The 22,422-nt window shown below is 43.0% G+C and overlaps 1 protein-coding gene across 1 annotated transcript in view; it reads right to left on the reverse strand.

Moving 5' to 3' along the window:
- The window catches only part of LOC114030008 (tetratricopeptide repeat protein 9A-like), a 53,715-nt gene extending 36,624 nt beyond the window's left edge, over positions 1–17,091 (reverse strand). Inside the window, exon 1 of the mRNA XM_027844672.1 lies at positions 16,429–17,091. Coding sequence (XP_027700473.1) covers positions 16,429–16,864 — 436 coding nt within the window. The 5' untranslated portion in view covers positions 16,865–17,091. The remainder of the gene's footprint in view (positions 1–16,428) is intronic.
- Between the last annotated feature and the right edge of the window lie 5,331 nt (positions 17,092–22,422).

The raw sequence follows: 22,422 nt of genomic DNA on the forward strand, positions 1-22,422 counted from the left end.
TTGTGTTCTCATGCCGCCTAAAGTCACTTAAAATATGCCAACTAAATCCACTCCTAATTCATATTTTCTAATTTCAACTGGGTCCTCACTGCTGCACAGCTTTGATTCCCCCTAATCAACTCTCTCAAATTCTAAGCAGGCTTTTCCAACCCTGCTTTCTTTCCTCAAGGTTGGGTTTCCTCCATCCTTAAAAAACTTCCATTCCTTCAACCTATAGCACCCTTCAACATCTTTCCTCCTTTTTTCACTGTCAGTTCCTGGATTAAGGATCTACATTTGCTGCCTTTTATATTCTTATCACTCATTTGTCAAGCTTTTACAATCAGGCTTCCAGCCTCACTGCTCACTATAACCGCTCAATCCAAAGGTCTTCTCTAGTCCTTTTCTTCCCTCACCTCTGGGCAACTTCTGAAAGATAGGTATTAATTCCCTCTTAATTGGCAGCAATTCTAGGGTGTTGTGTGGTTTTTCTGAAGCATTCAGGGGATCCCTAGGTGGGATCAGTGGTGACCATTAGCCCCTGGAAGGTTCCCTTTTCAAGGAGGTGCACCCACATAGCCTACTGTGATATAACAGGAAAGCCTACTCAGATTGGAAGTGAGGGACCTCGATTCCAGTTCTGGCTTTTTTTTTTAACTTACTCATCCTTAGGCGAGGGCACTTATCCCCTCCAAGCTCAATTTCCTCATCTGTAAAATGATGATAGTAATGAAGGTTGAACTCGTATCTCCCAGAGAGTTGCTAGAAGCATTGAATGAGACAATGTATATGAACAATGGCTTTGTAACCTGGAAAGCCTAACAGAATTGCCTACTATTGTTACTATTTATTCCATGAAGTATACCTACTCTCCTAAACCACAATGGCACAGTAGCTCTGGCTACCAATTGTATGCATAGTTCCTAACTTTCAGGGACTGAGTGAGGCCATGCCACAGACTATGAGAGAAGGCGCTAGCTGCTTTTAAAATGTGGGCAAAGGATTTATTTGTGAGCAAAGGTTGGTTTGTCACTTTGGCAAATTTCACATTCCCATAGTCCCTGGCCTTTAGAGGCCTGGTGTGGGGATGGGAAGGAAGGCTAAGCACTGGGCTGGGGGCAAAGAAAATATACAGGAAATGAGGGGATCTCAGGGCTAACGCCTCTGGAGTCAAGCTTTGACCAGGCCTCAGAAGCAGACAGACGGCTATTCCTTTGACAGCTAGTTAGTGTCAAAGGTGGAACTTGAACCCTAATTTTCCCTGCTTCCCATTATAGCACACTGTCCTCCTTTTTCTTCAAATCTTTCATTTTACAGATGAGAATCTGGTGCCCAGATTTTGGCCAAGTAACCTGGCCAAACTAAGTCAAGATAGCTAAGTGGTGTAGTAGAGAGAACCCTGGAGTCAGGAAGAATTGAGTTCAAATTCAGCCTCACACTAACTGTGTGACCTTAGAAAAGTTACTTCATCTCTATTTGTCTCAGAGTTCTCAACTGTAAAATGGAAATAATAATAGCACCTACCTCACAGGGTTATTGTGAGTATCAAATGAGTTCATTTTTGTAAAGCACTTAGCACAGTAGCTTAGCATATGATGTTGTTGTCGAGTGGTTTTTTTAGTCCTGTCCAGTTCTCCATGACCTCATTTGGTGTTTTCTTGGCAGAGATACTGGAGTGGTTTGCCATTTCCTTCTCCAGCTCATTTTACAGATGAGACAACTGAAGCAAACAGGATTAAGTGACTTGCCCAGGGTCACCCATCTAGGAAGTATCTGAGGCCAGATTTGAACTTATGAAGATGAGTCTTCCTAACTCCAGGCCCAGTACTCTATCCACTGCTCCACCTAGCTGCCCCTAGTATGTAACAGGCACTTAATAAATGCTCGTTTCCTTCCATTTCACCAAGTATTTCAAGTCATTCTATGACTTGAAAGATATGAAGAGGCAAAGGAAAGGCAGTGGCCTCCCTAGCATGTCTCCAAATAGCAGAGGTGGGGCGGGGAAAAGAGGCGGCAGAGAGCTCTGGATCAATAAGTACTTAGTGATCTGGTCCTCAGGGGCTGCAATGAGTTTACTCACAGTGCCAGCTCCATAGTTTTTGTCCTCTTACAGGGAAAGACTGTAGACAGAGAGGCAGCGGAGCCTTTGTAGATGTTAATGGCCCAAGCTGTTGGGTGGTGAGCAAGAGAGTGTGGAATAGTGGAAAGAGCCCCGTCTCCAGAGTCAGAGGACTTTTGACATTTACGACCAGGGGATCTTTCTGTTTTCTCCCTGAAACAATCCCTCTTACAGCTGGTATTTATATGACCAACTACAGATTTTTGCTTTTTGAATCCTGAGAATTATATTGCATATTTACATAAGAACAGCACTTAAAGCATGTCTCAACCAGTTGGCTCAGTCATTTACAGTGTTGTGCTTAACTAAGAACATTGTTGAGTTCAGTCCTCACATGGACATTTAACTTTGTGTACAAAGTAAGATTTTGTATACCACAGCCACCAAGTAGACCTCAAATCCTCATCAGTTGTTTTACAAATAGAGAATGAGGGGAACCAAATTAGGATGACTCTGTAACAAACTCATCACCTGTTAGAACAGGTATCTCAGCAGCATTGAGGTAACATTCAATTCAATATTTATAAAACATCTACTGTGTTTGAAGTGAGATGGATGTCAATATTAAAATGAGCTGGATCAGAAAGAAATAGCATGAATGCTGAGTTCAGAAGTGAGCTAAAAGTTCAGACAACTAGGTTCACCCTCTACCCAGCTTTGCCACAGACTTTCTAAAGGACCATAGACAGATTACTTTCTCATTTTTGAACCTTAATTCATCTGTGACTCTGGTAATGAAATGTCCTCACAAGGCACATTGTGAGGACTGCTAGGCAGAATTGCTTTGAGATCACCTTTGGTCCAAATCGTTGTATAATTAGACAGTTACAGGAAGGATTTATAAGACCCTTGAGGTTTGTAGTTCTTAAGCCCCATTTGATCAGTAGCTAAATGGAGGGGAAAGAAAGAAGCTTTTTCTGGATCCTGTGAACCACCTCCTTAAAAATGAAGGATTATGTTTGGTTTTTTTTTTTAAAGACTAGGTTTCCCCAACTCACCCAGGCTGGAAATACAAAAGCTATTCACCAGACAATCCCACTAACTGAATGGCATGGAAACTTTGATTTGCTCTGTCTTAAACCTAGGCCAGTTTGCCCCCTCCTTAGGTAACCCTGTGGCCCCTTAACATAGACATCTGATCAGCATAGCCCACTGCAGCTCAGAACTCCTGAACTCAAGGGATCCATCAGTCTCAACTGGGATTATAAGTACAGATCACCACACCTGGCTGGAAATTTTCTTCCAAAAACAATGGTAGCTTCTCACTTGGATGCTTCTGGTACAGACACTTTGGCAAAGTTTCTGCCCCCTTAATCTAAGTCTGTACCTTACAGTGGGCTCTACCCTTTGGAATCAAAGATCCTAAACCCTTTAGGAAGGTGGAGTCCACACTGGGGAACCAATAAGAAAGGAAAGGTCAAGTAAGGTGAAGGTGGGGTTAATGCAATAGATTACAGAGTCAGAGACTACCAGAATCACCAAAGGCTAAAAATAACAAGATGAAGTTTAATAGGAATAAACATAAAGTCTTATCTTTAGACTAAAAAACCAATCAGCTGTACAAATACTGGGTAGGGGAGACATGGCTTAATAATAATCTATGTGAAAAGGCCTATATAAAAGGGTTTTCTTTTTGTTGGGGTTTTTTTTTTTGGTCAACAAGCCAAGTCAGCAGTGTGACTTGGCGGCCAAAAAAACCATATGTATTAACTTAGGCTACATTAATAGAAAAATAATGCTTAGAACTTGGGGCAGCTAGATGGCACAGTATATAGAGCACTGGGCTTGGAATCAGGAAGATGAGTTTCCTGAGTTCAAATCTGGTCTTAGACACTTACTGGTCAAGTCACTTAATCTTGTCTGCCTCAGTTTCCTTATCTGTAAAACAGGCTGGAGAAGGAGATAGCAAACCACTTCAGTATCTTTGCCAAGAAAACCCCAAATGGGGTCATGAAGTCAGAATCGACTGAAAAACAGACTGAACAACAACAACTCTGTTTAGAGCAAGGCGGTAGGAAGCAGCCACAGTAATATTGTCCTCCGCATTGGTCAGACCACATCTGTTCTGGGCACCCACTCTCTTAAGAAGGATATCGATAAACTGGAATGCATCCAGAGAAAGATCAGGATGAAGAAGAATCTGGAAATCGTGTGATATGTATAATGGTCAGAAGAGCAAAGTCTGTTTAACCTAAAAACGAGATGATTTAATGGGGATGTGAGAGCTGTCTTCAAAGAGCTACATCTGGAAGAAGGATTAGATTTATTCTATATGGTCCTAGATGGAAGAACTAGGACCAATAAGCAGCATCCATAGGGAGTCAGATTTCAGCTCAATTCAAGAAAGAACTCTGTAAAAGTCAGAGCTGCCTAGAGGCAGAATGGGCAGTCTCCGCTGTGAACTCCCTCTTGTGGGCTCCCTCCATCTTCCTCTCTGACTTCATTTGTAATTATCCTACAATTGGGTGTTTCACTTTAGGCCTTGAGTACCCCATTGTGTGAGATAAAACATCATAATAAAACACCTTATTGCTTTATGCATTACTAATCTGATTGATTTTTTGTGGGAAACTTTTAGTTCCCATAACTGCTGGTTTGGACTTGAGATACTCTCCTCCACTCACCTTCTCTGTACCCTAATATTCTAAAGCTAGAAGGGACCCTAAAAGATTAGTCTATTCTTTCTCCGATTCTAGCCTCCTGCCACCTTCATTCTTTGGGGAAGGTCAAGTTGAGCTCATCCTGGAAAGCTGAGAGTCCACTGCATTTTGACTGACCTTCAGAGAAAAGCTTTGAGTTCTAGTCTTGCCTTCTTTTCCTGACATGACAACAATGGCAACTTCATTCCATCACCCATAATGATGTCCAAAGCTGACCTCTAAGAATAGATCTACCTTAGAGAATCACAGCTAGGTGACTCAGTAGATGGAGTGCTAGGCCTGGAGTCAGGAAGAACTGAGTTCAAATATGACCTCAGACTATGTGACCCTTGGCAAATCTAACCAGTTTGACTGGTTTGACTCAGTTTCTTCATCTGTAAAATGAGCTGGAGAAGGAAACGGCAAAGCACTCCAACATTTTTGCTAAGAAAATCCCAAATGGAATCACGAAGAGTCGAACACAACTGAAAAGTGTGAACAACAAAAGGGAATCACAAAATCTTCCCTACTCAAGTCAACAAGCATCTATTAAGTGCCTACGATTGTGCCAGGCACTGTGCTAAGCACCAGACTTCCTCTACTGTGCCCTCCAGAATCCCTATTTTATTATTCTCAAACTGTCTTTTGTATTAGGCTTGTGCCCTGGTAATTAATTTGTGCCTATTTTGTTCTTACTATGTGTTTACATGTTGTTTTCTCCTAATAGAATGTAAGCTCCTTCAGGCCTGGGAATGTTTCATTCAATCTCTGCCTTCTTGATCCCTGATATACAATGCTTAGCACATACCTATAGTGTGGGCCTCAGCAATGCTGACTGAATCTCAGAGTGGGTCGAACCTTGGGGACCAACCCATATATTCCTGCTATATTTCTCACACAAAGAGTTAAGAAGTCTGCTAGCAGACTTCCAGTGAGGAACAACTGACTATCTCCTGATTTCAGCTGATTACACTTCTGAAGAGCTCTAATTGTTAGGAAGCTTCTTCTTACAGCAAGCCTAAATTTGCCTCTCTTTATCTTTCATCCAACAACAAATTACATGATCTAATTACAGAGGAGATTGCCCACCTGACCAAAAAATCTTCTTTCCCACACCACCCCAAATGGTCTATCCAATGCTTAAAATTCATACCTTTCCAGCACATTCAAAATGCTAAGGAATTCATAGAATCATATAGATTTAGAGCTGGAAAGGGATGATAGATGTCATGGAGTCCAATCCCATCATTTTATGGTATATTATCAGTGAAGTCAGGAATTCTGTCAGCTAGTCAATATATTAGCAGGGCTGCTACCCCCTGTTCCTTGAGAAAAGGGTCCAGAGGAACCAGGTTGCAGAATGGCACTTGGGAAGGGGAAATGGTCAAGAAAGATATGAAACTTGACATTACTAGGAAGCAAGAGAGAATTAGGTACTGGGAGAGGAGAAGGACCTATAAGGGAACACGAAAGGCCTAAAGATGATCAATGAATTTAAATTATCTACCTCTGATTTTGCTGTGGACCACAATGCTTGTCCTAATATCTCAGGAATCAGCCTAGGGTCCTATGCTGTTTAACATTTTTAATCAATGACTTCAGCGAAGTTGTAGATAGCATTTGCATCAAGTCCACAGATGAAGAGAAACTTGGAGGAATAATTAATATATTAGATGCTAGGCCCCAAAAAATCACTGGTTTTCTAAGCTTAGTATTTCTTGAAATAGGCTCTCTCTTCCTTAGAAATGATGATGATAACAACAATATTAATAGATAGCCTTTGTATGTACTTTAAGGCTTTTGCTGTTGTTCAGTCGTTTCAGTTGTGTCTGCATCTTCTTGACCCCATTTGGGGTTTTTTTGACAAAGATACTGGAGTGGTTTACCATTTCCTTCTCCAGATCATTTTACAGATGAAGAAACTGAGGCAAACAGGTGCGCAAAGTACTTTACCTATGTTATTTCATTTGACCCTTACAGCAGATCTGAGAAGTAGGTATTATTATCCCCTTTTACAGATGAGGAAACTAAGACTGAAAGAAATTAAGTAACTTGCCGAAGGTCACAAGTATATGAAGCAGGATTCCAACTCAGGTCTTCCTGACTCTAAGCCTTACACTCTATGAACTTCCCCACCTAGATCCCTGTAGATGGCCCTTTCTTCAGTATGTTTACCCTATCCCTTTTCTGGAATCCCTCTTATGGGGAAGTAGCCTTGCTGGAAATTTCTAGCATCTTAGTTAACTGATGCCTGCCTTCCTGACCACTTGTGACATCAGAGATGAGAAACCAATCAGCCAAACCTGAGCAATGCCTCTCTCAACCCTACAAAACACCTAACCTTCTTCAGTATCTCGAAAACACAAATTAACAATCCTGTTTTGTGGGAATGAACCCTCCTACACTGTACCCACATTGGGTGTGGTGTGATACCCTGGTGTACCCACACTAAACTAAGGAGATCTAGAGGGCACACTCTTTGACTATTTCCTTTTACTGCCCTATCCTCAAGATCGGTGATACCAAACTCAAATAGAATCAGGGGCCACTCAACAGCACACGTGGCAGGCTTCTTGTTGATTTTATTGTCCGTGTTTTTGTTGTTGTTGAGTCATTTCAGTCATGCCTGGCTCATGACCCCACTTGGGATTTTCTTCACAAAGATACTGGAGTGGTTTGCCGTTTTCTTCTCTAGGTCATTTTACAGAAGAGGAGACTAAGGCAAATAGGGGTAAGTGACTTGCCCAAGGTCATCCAGTTAGTAAATGTCTGAGGCCAGATTTGAACTTAGGAAGAGTCTTCTTGACTCCAGGCCAGGCACTTTATACACTGTGCCACCTAGTTTTATTATATATTTATTTCTGTTGTTAAACATTTCCCAATTTTAATCTAGTTTGGACAGTCTTTGGGAGTGTTCTGGGCCATCATCAAAAGGGCGTGTTTGACATCTCTGCTCAAGATCACCTCACCCACAGGCGAAGTTGAGCATTTTATCTAGGCTTGTATCGAAATCCCTCTCAGGTAACTGTGAACCCAATGCATGCTTGCCTTTTCTTCCCTTGCCCTCCCTGCTTCTGTCCCTCTCCAGGTGTCTCAAGTTAAACCCTCCCTTCCTTGAGGTAAAATGCCTTTTTTTTTTTTAAAGGCCCACTTTATTTCTCTGAGTTCCGCCAGCCCTAAGACTCTCTGACTCCAGGTCCAGTTCTCTATTCACTTTGCCACCTTCTTATACTGATGTTTCCTCATTCCCTTGAGTCTCAGTGCTCTATGGTGTAAGTATCAGTTCTCACTCCAGCCAGCTATCTGGTTTGCTAAGCTCCATAATTGATCACAGGATATTTAACTCTCTTCCATGTAGATATTTAGCACCTGATGACAGGATGCTGTACTAGACAGACCAGTTCAAGAGCCAAGTGGCTTCACCCACCCCTACAGGTAGGGCGGGGGCTCTATCTGGGCTGGAGCTCAGCTACCCTGGGGAAGGAGCCTCTTGGGTTTCCTCTGGATTTGGCCATTAAAATCACAAGAAGGTACCACTTTTAAAAATCCCTTGCAAAAGGTGATGATTCTTAGCACTTGAGGACTAATTTAGATAGTACCCTTGCCCTACCCTCACCTCAGTAAATATGCTGGAGCTAGCAAATCATATTCTTACCCTTCTTTTTCTTCTCATGCCTTTACTTTACTTTCCAGCATTTCTTCTTCTGCATCTCTTCTCTCCTCATCATTTCTTAACCACTTTCCTCTAAGAACATGCTAGAATTTGAGCTTGAGAGCTGATGTTCTGAGTTTCATAGGCCTTAATCCACCAAAAAAAATCACCCTATGGCTGCCAAAAAGATTTGCTGTGGCCTCCCTCTAAGTCTCCCCTACCTCTCCTTTCTCCCTACTCTTCTGAACCCTCTTGATGAAAGGAACAGAGCTCTGATGGTCAAAGAACCTGGAGCTGGATGGATGGGAGGCACCCAGCTGAAAAAGACCAAAGCATCAGAGGCTCCCCAGTGCTAGGACTTACTGCAGGTGGTTCCTAGGACCTTGAGCCAAGATGGATAAATACCTCTGATGCTAGTGTGGCCTTGATAACTTACACAAGGGCTAGTGCCAGACTTAATTCAGCCAACTTGCTCTTAAAAATTTGTTTTTTCTGTTGCCACCTAGAAGGGTCAATGTTACCACAGTTTCATAATTTTGGCAGATCCAGAGGGAAGGGCATTACACCTCCAGTATAGAAGTCAGAGAGTCTTAGGGTGGCTGGAAGACACTCAGAGGTCATTAGAGAAATAAAATGATCAGGTAGTGAGTACAAAACTAGTACAAGTGCTGAGGCCCTAACTATCATGCCAGGACTTGTTCTGCCATGTTTATTGTCACAGAGACCAATCAGTATTGGAAATTTTAAGATTCTCCCGTTTCACTCAGTCCACTTTCCCAAGAAACACTCTTCCTTTGATAATCTTCAGACCCTTCAGGGACTGCTTGGGCAATGGTTTTGCTGGTGACATCCTTTGAGCGATCACTTCTCAATAGATATCAATGAGACCACCCTACCACATATTAGATTGTGATGGCCAACTGCATCGGCCGGTGCCATGGTGACCTAGCCTATCACCTCCCAACCTAAAATGGGTACTCTGGATCAAAATCCATGGCCACCTAGCCATGTCAAAAAAAGCATCCTACTGTCCAGATCTCTGGTATCTTTTGAGGAGAAAAGGCTGTCTTAGTTTGATCAACAGGTTTTTATTAAGTACCTACTATATATACCATGCACTGTGCTAGGTACTGGGGATTCAAAGATAAAAATGAAACTGTCCTCAAGGAGCTTGCATTCTTATTAGGAGAAACTTGTACATACACCATATATACAAAGTAAATATAAGATTATTTCAGGAAGGAATAAGAACTTGCAGCTGGGGGGTGAGGGGGAGGGAGGAATCCAGAAAGGTCTCATGTAGAGGGTGACAGAGGAACTGAGATTTGAAGGGAACTAGGAATTCTAAGAGGCATTGAAGAGGACAGAGAGTATTCCAGTCATAGGAGAAAGTCCTTGCAAAGGGCTTCTGGGGCTAAAAAAACCAAACCCTCCCACTACTACTGTGATTTCATACACTCAGAGAAGTCTCTGGTAAGGATCTACCCACGAAGATCAACAACTTCCCTGTGATTTATGGGTCTAGAGTGTTGTCTGGGGCACTAACAAGAGAAGTGACTCGCCCAGGGTCACACAACCAATATTAGAGTCCAGCTCATGCCTACTTGGAGGCCAGGTCTCTATCTACCAAGCCACACTGCCTCTCTCAGACCTTTTCCTGAATTTATAGACGCGGAAATTAAGGCCCATAAAGCTTAAACAACTTGCTCAAGGTCACACAGCCATGAAACACAAGAACCCAGGCCTTTCTGATCTTTATCCACTCCCCCACATCGATGCCATGACTCTGAGGTCAGGGCTCTTTTCAATTCACCCTTTGGAATGGAACTGGGGCTGCCAGCTTTGCCTCCAAACAACGCTTCTTCACATACACTTATTCCTTGCTCCTACTTGACTATTCTAAATAATTCCTTCACCTGAGGTCCTCCACAGGCGATTTCATATACTGAAAGAGAAGTTAAGCTTTCAAAAGGCCTCCAGGGTTGGAAAGAGGAAGAGTATTCACCTGTCCCCTTCCTCTCTCCAAGGCATCATGCTAGTGACAAGGAAGGTTTTCCCAGAGTAGATCAAACACTGAGACTATGGCCTATTTATGGCCTTCCTCACTAGAATGTAAGCTCTTTGAGGGCAGGGATTGTTTTTTGCCTTTCTTGGTATCTCCAGTGTTTAGCACTATGCCTCACATATAGTAAATACTTAATAAGTGTTTGTTGACTGACAACTGGAGTGGGGAAAATGTCCCCGATGCTTTTTCTCAATAGGCCCTATTGAGGAGCCCAAAAGGGTTTGCTCTTTTTTTTTTTCAGCCTCACCTCTTCTGTCCTTCAGTGCAGGTGAAGATCTCCGAGGGTCCCTTTCAGCCCGGACCCTTTCTGCAGATCTTTAATTTTTTTGATGTTGTTCATTTAAAAAAAAATGTTTATTTTCAGTTCCAATTCCCTCCCTCCCCTCCACTCATTAAGAAGGCAAGAAATATGGTACCCATTATACATGTGAAGTCATCTGTAGGTCTTTCCTAAGTCTTTTCAGTAGAAAGATGGTGAAGGGGCTTGTTCCTGACCCTGTTCCACTTTGGGTTCGTTTTTTTGCTCCAGGCCAACCCTGCCTTATCACTTCTCTTCCATTACCCCTCCCCCCTAATTTATTCTTTCAACATTTATTGAATACCTAACCCTAACAGAGCACAGTGCTAGGCACATTGCCAAGAGAGGGGACTTTTGCTTCCTCTTCAAGAAACTTAGGGAATTATCCCTTCTGGGTTTTGTTAGAAGAGGCAGTTTTCCAGGAGGCTAAGGGTGTGTGTGTGTGTGGAGGGTGAGTATCTAGGAATGTACGTATGCGTGAAAAAACAGATTTTTTCAACAGCTAATAGATTCTTTGTGATTCTGTGGACTAAAAGATTAAATAAATCATTAGAATGGCCTAAACTCAAAATTCCCTCATTCTTCTCTTCTGTAACCTTATTCTGATTGAAATATGCTTGAAAATCTTAAAATCTGATGTCATCATCCTTCATACCTTAAGACTTGGCAGCTGCCGGGATTGCTATCTGTGGCTATGATTATATGCTATCAACTATTTGGATGAAAATGGAAAGTCGGCCTACTCAAAGCTAACAGCTGGGCATTTGGAGACACCAGGATAACTCATTGAAGATTGTGGTTTTAAACATGGTTATTTGGCACCATGGAGATACCTCCAGGATGAAATACAGCAGTTGCACAGATCTGTATGTGTGATCTGACCACCTAGAGTCTCTTCACATTGTGCAAATATTTCCAACATCCTGGCATGTGAAGACAACCCCCATCTTGTTCCCTAACCTTATCTCCTACTATTCTCCTTTCACATGTATTTCAGTCAAACTGGCCTAAACACATTTTCCTATCTTAATGCCTGGCTCATGTAATTCCTAAGTCCCGGAATGCCTTCCCTTAATTTATCCCTTCCCAACCCTCCCCCGCCCCCAACCTAACAGTTTACCTATTTATCCTTCAAGGCCTAGCTCAAATACCACTTTTTTTTTTTAACGAAGCCACTCTAGACTTCCTAAGCTAGAGATTATCTCTTTCTCATCTGACTTCATAGCATTTTATATTCTTCCCATTCACTTACATTCTAAGTAGCATTACACTCATCTTCTTTCTCCTGCTTGACTGCAATCTCCCTGTTAGAGACCCCATCTTATATCTCTATATGCCCCCTACCCCAGCACCCAGCCCATACATTGAACACAGGTATTTAGAAACATCTGCAGAACAAATGACAAACATGACTTGTTGTTTCTGGTTGTTCGGCCTCTTGGCCTCTGGGCTGCACTGGCTTTGTGTCATCTGACATTTGTGGTCCATACCTAGATGATTCTTCAGTTACAAAAGCTTTCCAGGATATACCAGAGGCTGGAGGGAGGGGGTGTATATCAAGCAGTCTTCTGCTCTGCTTGCAAACTGTAAGTAAGATGTGCATTCCATTTCTCTAAGACTTCACAGCTAATTACCCTTACAGTCAAAAAGTTCTGACTGATGTCTAACCTCATTTCATCAGGTGTCTTTTCTATAAATGCTTGACCAATGTTAATTCTCACACCATTCCTTGGAAACTTCTAAACATTATCAGTTCTATTGGTGGTGGTGGTGAAAAGAATTGATTTCAACACCTAGAGAAGCCAAGGTAAGTGACAAGATTTCTCTAAGGTCACACAGTGACTCCAGGACAAAAGCCTTAGACTCCTGGTTCCATGGTCTAATCTCATGACTATCCTTCTGTATTCTTGACATTTGATCCTCAAACCTCATTTGAAGACATTAAAAAAAAAATCAGCGTGTTTTGTGCCAGCTCCTGAATTCACCCTAGCCATCTCTTTAATAGCAGCAGGCCAGCAGCAAGGGATTGACTATTTATCCACAAGATCACCTAAATTTATGACAATTGAACTATAAGGGACCTTAGAGACCAATCCCCTTAATTTACAAATGAGGAAACTGATGCAAAGAGGGTAAGGTGACTTGCCCAGGGTCACAGAAGTAGTAAGGGGTGGAGGCAGGATTCAAACCCAGGACCTTTGGTTGAGAAACCAGCACTTTCTACTGGATCTAACTGTCTTCACTGGGCTGACTGAGAGCAAAAAGGGGTGCCTCACTCAAGGTCAGAGACAGTTGCAATCTAGCGATCTGTCTAGTGAAATATACTTCCTCTGAGGCCTCTACTGCCTAGAGATTCCTCAGGGTACCTGTGTAGGGCTTGAGGCTTTTTGTCAAGATTTCTTTCCTGATCATTATAGGCTAGTCATTGAAATTCCTTCCTCTTTCCCTGCAGGGATTACTATAAAAGAAATGCACTTCAAGTCCAGGGAAATCACAACATCCCTCCAAAAATGGATGGGTTCAGTGCAGGTCACCCATTTACACTTTGCAATTCACCTGTGCACTGTAGCATGCAGGCCTGACATTCCCCAGCCCAGACAACACTCACTCAGTGCTGGCTTGATTTAGCACGTCGGGCAGTGCCTCCTTGCTGTTCCTTTGGTGAGGAGTCCCCAGAGCTGAGGGAAGCGGGTCCAATCAGCCTGTGCTGCTTCACAAATTCTTGGAGCAGCACCTCTTATTTGGAGCAGAGATTCCCCCTTAGCAACATCCTAATTGCCATGGCACTTCTGGCCCAGTTTGGGCTCCCTCCTCAACCCCTGCATTGCTCCACCCACTATGGACTTATGCAGCCCAGGCAAAGGGAGGGAAGATCAGAGAAAATCTTCAGAGACTTTGATGCCTTGAACCTGCCTGGTTACTAATAGCTGCAGCCCAGCTGGAGGCAGACTACAATCTTTTTATTTGACTCTGCCATTGTTTGGGCTCTCAGTTTTTCCGTGGGTGAATGGGAGAGAGTAAAGTCTCACAAGCGGCCAAATCTATCCCTGGAAAAATGCTTCTTTCTCTTCCTTTGTATGCTTTCCAGCTCTTTCCATCTAGACATAATATTAAAAAAAAATTCATTCTCCTATCATCCAGGAACCGCAAGCCAGTAGAAGCGAATTTTACCTATATCCACCTCTTCAGACTTAACTGATGCCAGGGCCCTGGGAAGAGAGCCCCAGCACAAATGTTACCCAAGTGACTAAGGTGATCTATTATGCAGCTGTCCACAGCTGCCTCTTCTGCTCAACATTCTAAGCCTAAGGAATCTGTTTTTGGTTCCTGATTCTAAAAGCACTGTTCTGCCTGCAGTGAACCTCCTTTCCCTTTTCTTCCATATGTGAAAATGAACGATGTTGAGAAATGACCCTTATTTCAAATTTTTTAAAGAAGACGTTGATTTGCCTAGCAACAGTGCCAGGCACCCCCCAGAGGTGCTCATGAAGCACAAAGCCTTGTGTTTGGAAGTGCAGGGCACAGGTGAGACTGCATCCCGGGAGTGATGGGTGCCAGGTAGTATATCAGGAAGGAGAGGAGGATGTAAGAGAATTTAAGGGTCTAAGTGTCCCATTACTTCTTTCTCACCTTCTGACCTAGTTGTGTAACTCTATACAGTTGCTATGGCAAGCAGAGCTTGCCCAAGTGCCAGCCCCTTGCCTCACCCTAAGAATGGCCTAGCTCTGACCAAGGACATGCCTCTGGTTTTGCTACAGAGATGCAGCTAGCTACAGGGAAGAGGGTAAGAGTAGCTCCCTGGCACACAGACAAAAGTCTAGGGGAAGAGAAGGGGTAAGAATGCTGGTCACCAAGACTGAAACTTTTGAGAAGGCTCTATAACCATTTAGAATTGACTGCATTATCAATCCAACTTTTCCACCTCACACCGCTTCCCCCTTCCCCAATTCCTCTGCATCCTTTAAATATTAATTGGGGAACATGTGTACCAAGGTGTTATGGGAAATAAAGGGAAACAAATCTTTAGATGGGTTTAGACATTCCACCTTGGAGACAGATCTTAATTTTGCTTAGTACTGCAAAGCACACAAGCAGCAATCAGCCTTTCCCAGGGATCTATCTAGTCTGGCTAAAACTGCTACTTAAGATAGCTTGGAGGCAGGGGTCAGGCTGCTTTGACAGAACCATGGGATAAGGAACAGGTCTGCACTTAGAAAAGGACAGGAAGAGTCCTGGGAAACATTTACTTTCAAAACCAGACTCCCCCAGCCTCAACCATAGCACAACCACACAGCCACACCCAAGAGTGTACACATACACACACACACACACACACACACACACACAAGACCATTTACATGTAATTTTGGAAACCCTTCAAGGGTTAAGGAAAATGGTTTCTTCTAACCCAAATAGGATAGATCAACCCTGCCAGGATTGTACCAAAAAGGAGAGTATGAGAGACCAGGGGCAAACCCAATTCAAGGCCACTACCTTCCACTTTCCAACAGGCAGTCTCTAGAAAGACCCAGTTTCTTCCTCCACTACTGATTTTAAATCCTCTTCCTAAGTTAAAAAGAAAATGGGGGAGGTAGGAAGGAAGGAAGGAAGAAATTGATGTTGACCTCAATCATCAAAATCAACCTGTAATCACCATCATCATCATCATCATCATCATCATCATCATCACCTCTTGTCCTAGGGGCCCACTCCACCTCCCTGTAATAGTGGTTGCACCTAGTGTACAGAATTGATGCCCTGAACTCCAAAGATAGAAGGCAGGAGATTTCTATTTGGAGGTTAGTCGGAGAGCATGGAACACATATGGTGCAAGCCCAGACCTGATCTCCAGTCCCTGTGAGGTCTTCCTCCTCACCTGACACAGAGAAGTCAGAAGAATAGGGAACAGCTAAGCAAAAGTGGTCTTTGGGGAATCTGCTTGCCTCCTACGGTGTAGATATTGGTGGCAGCCTGCCTTTGTAGAGGAAAGGAATACAACTTTATGGAAGGGTATTTCACTTATTAGCTTCCAACTGGAGGGTCATCACCCTAGATTTTTAATAGGATTTTCATTGGTGAGGGAGGGGACAGGCTTGCAGCAGTTAACATAGGAGAGTATCAATGTTCCTGGGAAATTCAGCAGATCCATGAATGGCATGCCCTGGTCCTCTGCCTTTCCCTAAAAGAGCCTTGCAAATGAAGGAAACAGAGCATGCTGTGTGAGTGACCCCGACCCTTTCCTATCTTCTTCATGCATTCGGACCTCGGTCCTCTGATTAGCAGCAGCCGTGTCTCCCTTTAGGTCTGCCCCAGTTATCTGGGGGAGGGGAATGTAGAAAAGAGTGAAACTGACCGAGCCTTACAGCAGGGAAGATTTAAAAAAAAAAAAAAAAAGTCATACTTCTTCTCCAGAGCCCTATTCTCGGTCCCCCAGAAGAGGTGGTCATATCGTGGGGTGGTTTCAAAACCTGGACACACGGTTAACGATCAAGGTTAATGATCAAAAGATGAACTGGAAAAGTGGGAGGGCTTGGGGTAGATCGGGGTGGCGGTGGAAGAGGATGGCTAATGATCAAAAGATTAACTGGAAAGTAGGAGGGCATTGGGGCGGATGGCCTCGGGTAAATAAAGGGGAAGGAGAGGTTAGGAGAGCACGGGAGAAAAGCCGCATTTTACCTGCCAGGCTGTTGTAACAGTCGATCTCTACGGCTTCCACCGTCTTGCTCTGCTCCTCAGTTAAGTGGCCCAGCTTGGCCCCGTGGGCGGTGGACGGTGCCTGGGTGTCCTTGTCCCGCTCCTCCAGGGCTGGCAGCAGCCCCTTGAGCTCCAGAAGCGCCCGGTGGTATTTGCCGATGGCTTCGCGGAATTTCTTGTCCTTGTAGCACTGCGCTCCTTGGTTCTTGAAATCCTGGGCTCTCTGGAGGAGCTCCCCGAGATCCGCCGCCGCCCCAGCCTGGCCCCGAGGGGCGCTACCGGTACCAGCGCCGCCACCGCCGCCGCCGCTGCCTGCGCTGCCCAGGGCACAGGACTTCAGGGGCTGCTGCTGCTGCCCATCCCCTGCCAGGCGGTGGCTGGCGCTCAGCTTCGCTCCGCCCGAGCTGTTCCTCTCCATGCCCCAGTCTCTGCAGTTACCGTGCCCAGTCTCGCCAGCTCACTGCGATCTTGCCAAGCCCTCCGGGATTCAGAAGCCCCAGGAGCGAGTCTCAGAGCGCCCAGTCTTTCTAGAAGCCGTGACCCTTCTTGGCTCTCTTTTGCCCCTTACTCCCATTCTTCTCTCCTGCGGTCAGAGGCTGGCTCCTTCTCTTTTTCCTCGCCCTCCTCCTCCTCCTCCTCCTCCTCCTCCTCCTACGCCCTTCTCCTCTACTCTCCCCTCCCCGCCCCCAGATCCCCCTGCCCCTCCCCCTTTCCTCCACCCCTCCAGCAACCTGCGGGGCTGTGGTCGGCTTCCACTGCCTTTATTGCCGTGGTGCTGGGGATCGCGGGTGTGATTAGAAGGATGATAATTATTGTTGACCCGGAAGGAGCTTGCACACCGTTGGGAGGGAAGACAAATGACAAAGAGAGCCGAACTCTCTCCCATTCAATCCAACCTTCAAAGCAAGGTCTGGAAAAGAGGGAAGAAAGGAGTGGGAGGGGGCAGAGGAGGAGGAGGAGGAGGATGGAAAAAAAATTAAAAACAAAACACGGGGGAGGGGAAGATGGCAACGCAATGTCTACGTGTGCACACGGTGAATCATAATTTTTTTAAGGTAGTTGAGGCTAGGGTGGGTGGGGATGAAGGCAACAGAAGCAAGATCCATCACCTTGCTCTTTGCAGTATTTTTTAAGGGGAAGTTTCCCGTTTAGGGGTTCCGAGTTGTGGCTAGGGTGAGTTTGCGTATGTCTCTATGAAGTGGCTACCCAAGTGAGCATGAAATGGGTCTAGGCGCCTCTGGGTGCCCCCACTTCCTTTTGTGGGCAACTGTCTCTAGAGGTTTTCTCAGAGTCCTTGACCGTTAATGTTGCTTATCAAAGGCTCTGCTTTTGAAGGTGTTTTGGTTTCCCACCTCCACAGACACTATCCAGGATTACATCCATATCAGAGAGTATCCCCCTTCACATACACACACACACACACACACACACACACACACACACACACACACACGGTCCTTACTCTCTTGGGAAAGCTTTAAATTAATTAGGATGCTCCCCGATATGGATGTAACAACCACAATAATAACCATCATTTATATGGAGGTTCAGACTTTTCAAAGGGCTTTTATATTTATTGCCCATTTTGATCTCATAACAACCCTGGGTAGGACTAAAGGGTTACAGGCAGAGTACAGGCAGAGAGGAAATGGGGGCACAGCTGAGTTCAGCAGCAGAGCACATAGTAGGCATCATAAATAATCTGTTAATTGCTCAAGGTCATATAGTTAATGTATGCCAGGACAGCCCTAGAATGAAGGCTGCAGGTGGGAACTGGCTTTTTTTTTTTCATTAAAGGAAGATGTCATGTTAGCATTATTATTAACACCATTATGTTAATTGTTACTAGTAATAGTAATAACAGCCTACATTTATATAGCACTTTCCCCTACTAAAATCCTATTCCAGTGTCTCATCATGGCTTGGAGGTAAACCTGGGTTCTCAAAGGCTATTTCATTAGAGCACAGGCTTTGGCAAGTCCAACTGAACCAGAAAGGCTTCAATTATGGGCAGTGATGGATTGGATGTCTTTTGTCCCAGTACCAGGAGCCCAGCTAAGTTTGGAGAGATTCATTACCAGGTTGGCTGCAAAGCAATGAATTTTTCAATCATAATAGCGCCAGAAGACCTCTTAGGTCAGGGCAACTTGGCAGCTCATTATACTTGGAATCAGGAGTCATTGATATACTTGGGAAATTAGGAGTTTATATCCTGCCTCAGATGCTTACTGTGTGTCTCTTGGAATGCCATTTAATCCCTCTCAACCTTAGCATCTGCATATGTAAAAGGAGGATGATAATAGTAGCATCAGGGTTACTATGAGGATTAAACAATATAATATATGTAAATCATTTTGCAAACCTTAAAGGGATATATACTTGCTAGCCATTATTGTTTTGTTATTATTATTATTATCATCCACTAAGTGATAAAGAGATTGGAATTTGCATCCAGATGGGTAGAGAGTAGTCATACCAACAGTCTCACAGATCCCTGAAGTATTCAACCATATTTGCACTTTACAGTTACAAAACACTTTACTATTTCCCTATTTTCATTTTATCTTCACAAGACCTTTTGAGGCAGGTAATACGACAGTGTTATCTTTCTATTGTATAAGTAGTACAGTCTCAGAGAAGTTAAGTGACTTATTTGAAGTCACACAAGTACTCATCTCCAGTCCTTTGAGATCTTTTGACTCCAAGCCCAACACTCTTTCTACAACTTCTAGTTAAGAACAAAGGTGGGAACTTGGAGGCTGAGGAGTAAGGGCTTTGAATTTTCACTGCAAAAAGAGATTATGGCTACAGGAAGAAATATTGAGGCATAATATTGGAAAATCCAGGCCTGGGGCTTGGCTAGTGACAGAGCCAAAAGATGAATTAGGTCTGCCAGATCATAGACATTTTAACGGCAAGAAGCCCAGGAAAGAAAAAGGAGGGGGAAAGAAAAGCTTTTTGTTTCCCACAATGCTCTCACCTAATGGTCTAGAAGTTAATTCTCAGGCTTTGAGTTTGGGAGAAAGACAGTAGGACATAAAACCTATTATGATTCTGTACATTAAACACAATGATAATAGCTCAGATTTTCATATGGTGCTCTACAGTTTAGAAACTGCTTTCCTTTGATCAACCTGTGAGGTGATAGTGTTAACTTTCCTGTTTTTTTTTTTTAATAGACAAAGAAATTAAAGTTCAGGGAGCTGGATGTTGCACCTGTGCTATTGGAAGTTATAGAAACAAGACTAGAATCAAAGTTTTCTGATTCCAAATTCAGCCCTCCATCCATCAGACCAGGCTGCCTGGAAAATGGTTTATTAGATGGATGTGAGTCATGGCATCCATACCACATCTCCCTATGGTACATATCTTTATTGTACCTTTATTTAACAGAATGATTTTTCTTCTCCATTTTGTCACCTCTTCATAATGATAACTGATACTTACATCAGGATTTAAATTTTGCAAAACATTTTATATGAATTACTTCACTGATCCTGGCAACCCCTTGAGGTAGGCATCATACCTATTTTACAGATAAGGAAACTGAGGCTGAGAGGCAACATGACTTACCCATACTCACACAGCTAGCAAGTGTCAGAAACAAGATTTAAACCCAGGTCTTCCCAACTCCAGGGGATAGTACACTATCCACTAAGCTACTATTGACTGTGTGGGATTCTCAAAAATGACCTCCAAACCCCATGCATGAATGAAAGTAGGTGTTGATAAGAATTCATCAAACCTGTCAATGACAGTAACCCTTATTGTCTGATATAAAGGTTGCAGAAGGGTTGAGAAGAAAAAAGGCAGAGAAAAGGGTATTGGGTCTGACATTTGGGATGCCATTATTGACCTTCCAGGAGACCATTTCCATAGAGTGATGTGGATGTAAGCCACATGACAAGGGCAGATGTGATCATATCTACTATAAGCAAAGCAATATTCTAGGCACTTTGTAAAATTGTAAAAGGTATAGAAGACACAGCCCCTGCCTCTTAATCAGGGGTGTGGGTGAGGGGACAGAAATATCTTCTATGTCTTTTACTTTCATGAGAAAATCAGGGCAGGCTCAAGGGTCATAAAAAAAGATTACAGAAACTTCACTAATTATTACCAGTTACAGCCAATTCAACTAGAATAGCTAGATTCAGGTGAAGTTAGTGTGGGAAGTCTTCTTAGAGGGATATTTGGAACAGAATTTTACAGGAGAAGTGAAACATGGTATAATGACAAAGGCAGCTGCCTATTTCTTACTGTCCTGATTTGGACTGAGGATGTTTATCTACTTGTCAACTTTGAATTCATATTAATATTTCTCTGGTCATGTTGTTATTGTTTAGTTGTTTTTCAGTAGTGTCTGACTCCTTGTGACCCCATTTGGAATTTTCTTGGCAACAATACTGAAGTGGTTTTGCCATTTCTTTCTCCAGTTCATTTTACAGAAGAGGAAATGGAGGCAAACAGGGTTACGTGGCTTGCCGGGGTCACACAACTATCAAGTGTCTCGAAGCCAGATTTGAACTCCGGAAGATGAATCTTCCTGACTCCAGACCTAGTACTCTATTCACTACACCACCTAGCTGCCATCTGGGCATGTTATTTCATGCTTCGCTTACAATTTCCCTGAGGAAAAATCATGACTTTTACCCAATAGAATTCAAATGAAGACCCCTCAAGTACAAGAAGGTTATATAGATCACTTACCTCTCTTGTAGGTTACCCTTCTGCCTGCTACTTGATCAATTTCCATACTTAAATTTATCACCCTGAACTCTAGTGCAATCTAGGGTTATGTTTGGATATTTCCTCGTTAATTAATAAAATTTTAACATATCTCTCCATCAACTAAGCTCAAAGCCTCTATCCAAATCCATCAAATGTTATTTATTTAATAAACTGAAAAACTTCCTTTCCCAAAAGTAGTTTTATCTTTCTGCATTTTAAATCCCTTAATCTTCTAGGATTAAACAAATGTGAAAATTACTGAATATAAAATTAACAATTAAATAAATAATAACACAAATCTATAGATAATTGTTTTGGATATGAAAATGATCATAGCCGGAATGACCTCAGACCCTCACTAGTATTCACAAAAGACTTTACTTCTGGGGCAGCTAGGTGGCACAGTGGATAGGGCACCAGTTCTGGAGTCAGGAGGACCTGAGGTCAAATCTGACCTCAGACACTTGACACCAGCTGTGTAACCCTAGGAAAGTCACTTAACCCCAACTGCCTCACCAAAAAAAAAAAAAAAACCAAAAAACCAACAACTTCATTTCTGAAAATATAATTCCACACCATTCAGTTCATTCAGAGTAATAAGGTCTCTTTGTAAGAATCATGATAAAGATTATCACAGTTTCAGAAAGAAAGATCATACCTCCATCTTCTTTTTCTCTGTCTTCTCCAGCTTTTCTCCAGCCATGACAGGAAAACAGCACCTTCACCTTCTGTCATGTCATTACACTTAATGTTCTTTCTTCAGCTCACTCATCATAAAAATTTCTTTGTGATATCACTTGATATAAGTTGACAGTTCCTACAAGAAAGAAGTTTCTCCTCACTTTCTTTCCCTCTGTCCTCTCTATGGTTTATCTCATAGATTCTCATAGATTAAAGGTAATAACCCACGTTCCTCCTGCCTTTGCAGGTAGAAGCAGTAACAATTATAATTTTCATAGCTTCTTCTCTTCTTAAAGTAATAATAACAATTTTTATAGCTTCTGTAGAAGTTTTTGAAATCGGGGCTACACCTATGTCCCATGTTTGTGTCAATAAAATAACTCATGAGATATTTAACTATTTTATTCCTGGTTTTAGCTCATGGGGAAAATGAGTTATATTCTCATTCATCCCACTTCCTTTCATTTTCTTTATGATAAAGGTAAGAACCACTCTTCCTAGCTCTGCCAATTGTAATCTTCCGCATTCTCTCTCCTGCCTTGTCTACCAGCTCCACAATGGTATCTT

This window comes from Vombatus ursinus, unplaced genomic scaffold (genome assembly GCF_900497805.2).
Source record: "Vombatus ursinus unplaced genomic scaffold, bare-nosed wombat genome assembly UNPS02014945.1, whole genome shotgun sequence".
NCBI classification, from domain to species: Eukaryota; Metazoa; Chordata; class Mammalia; order Diprotodontia; family Vombatidae; genus Vombatus; species Vombatus ursinus.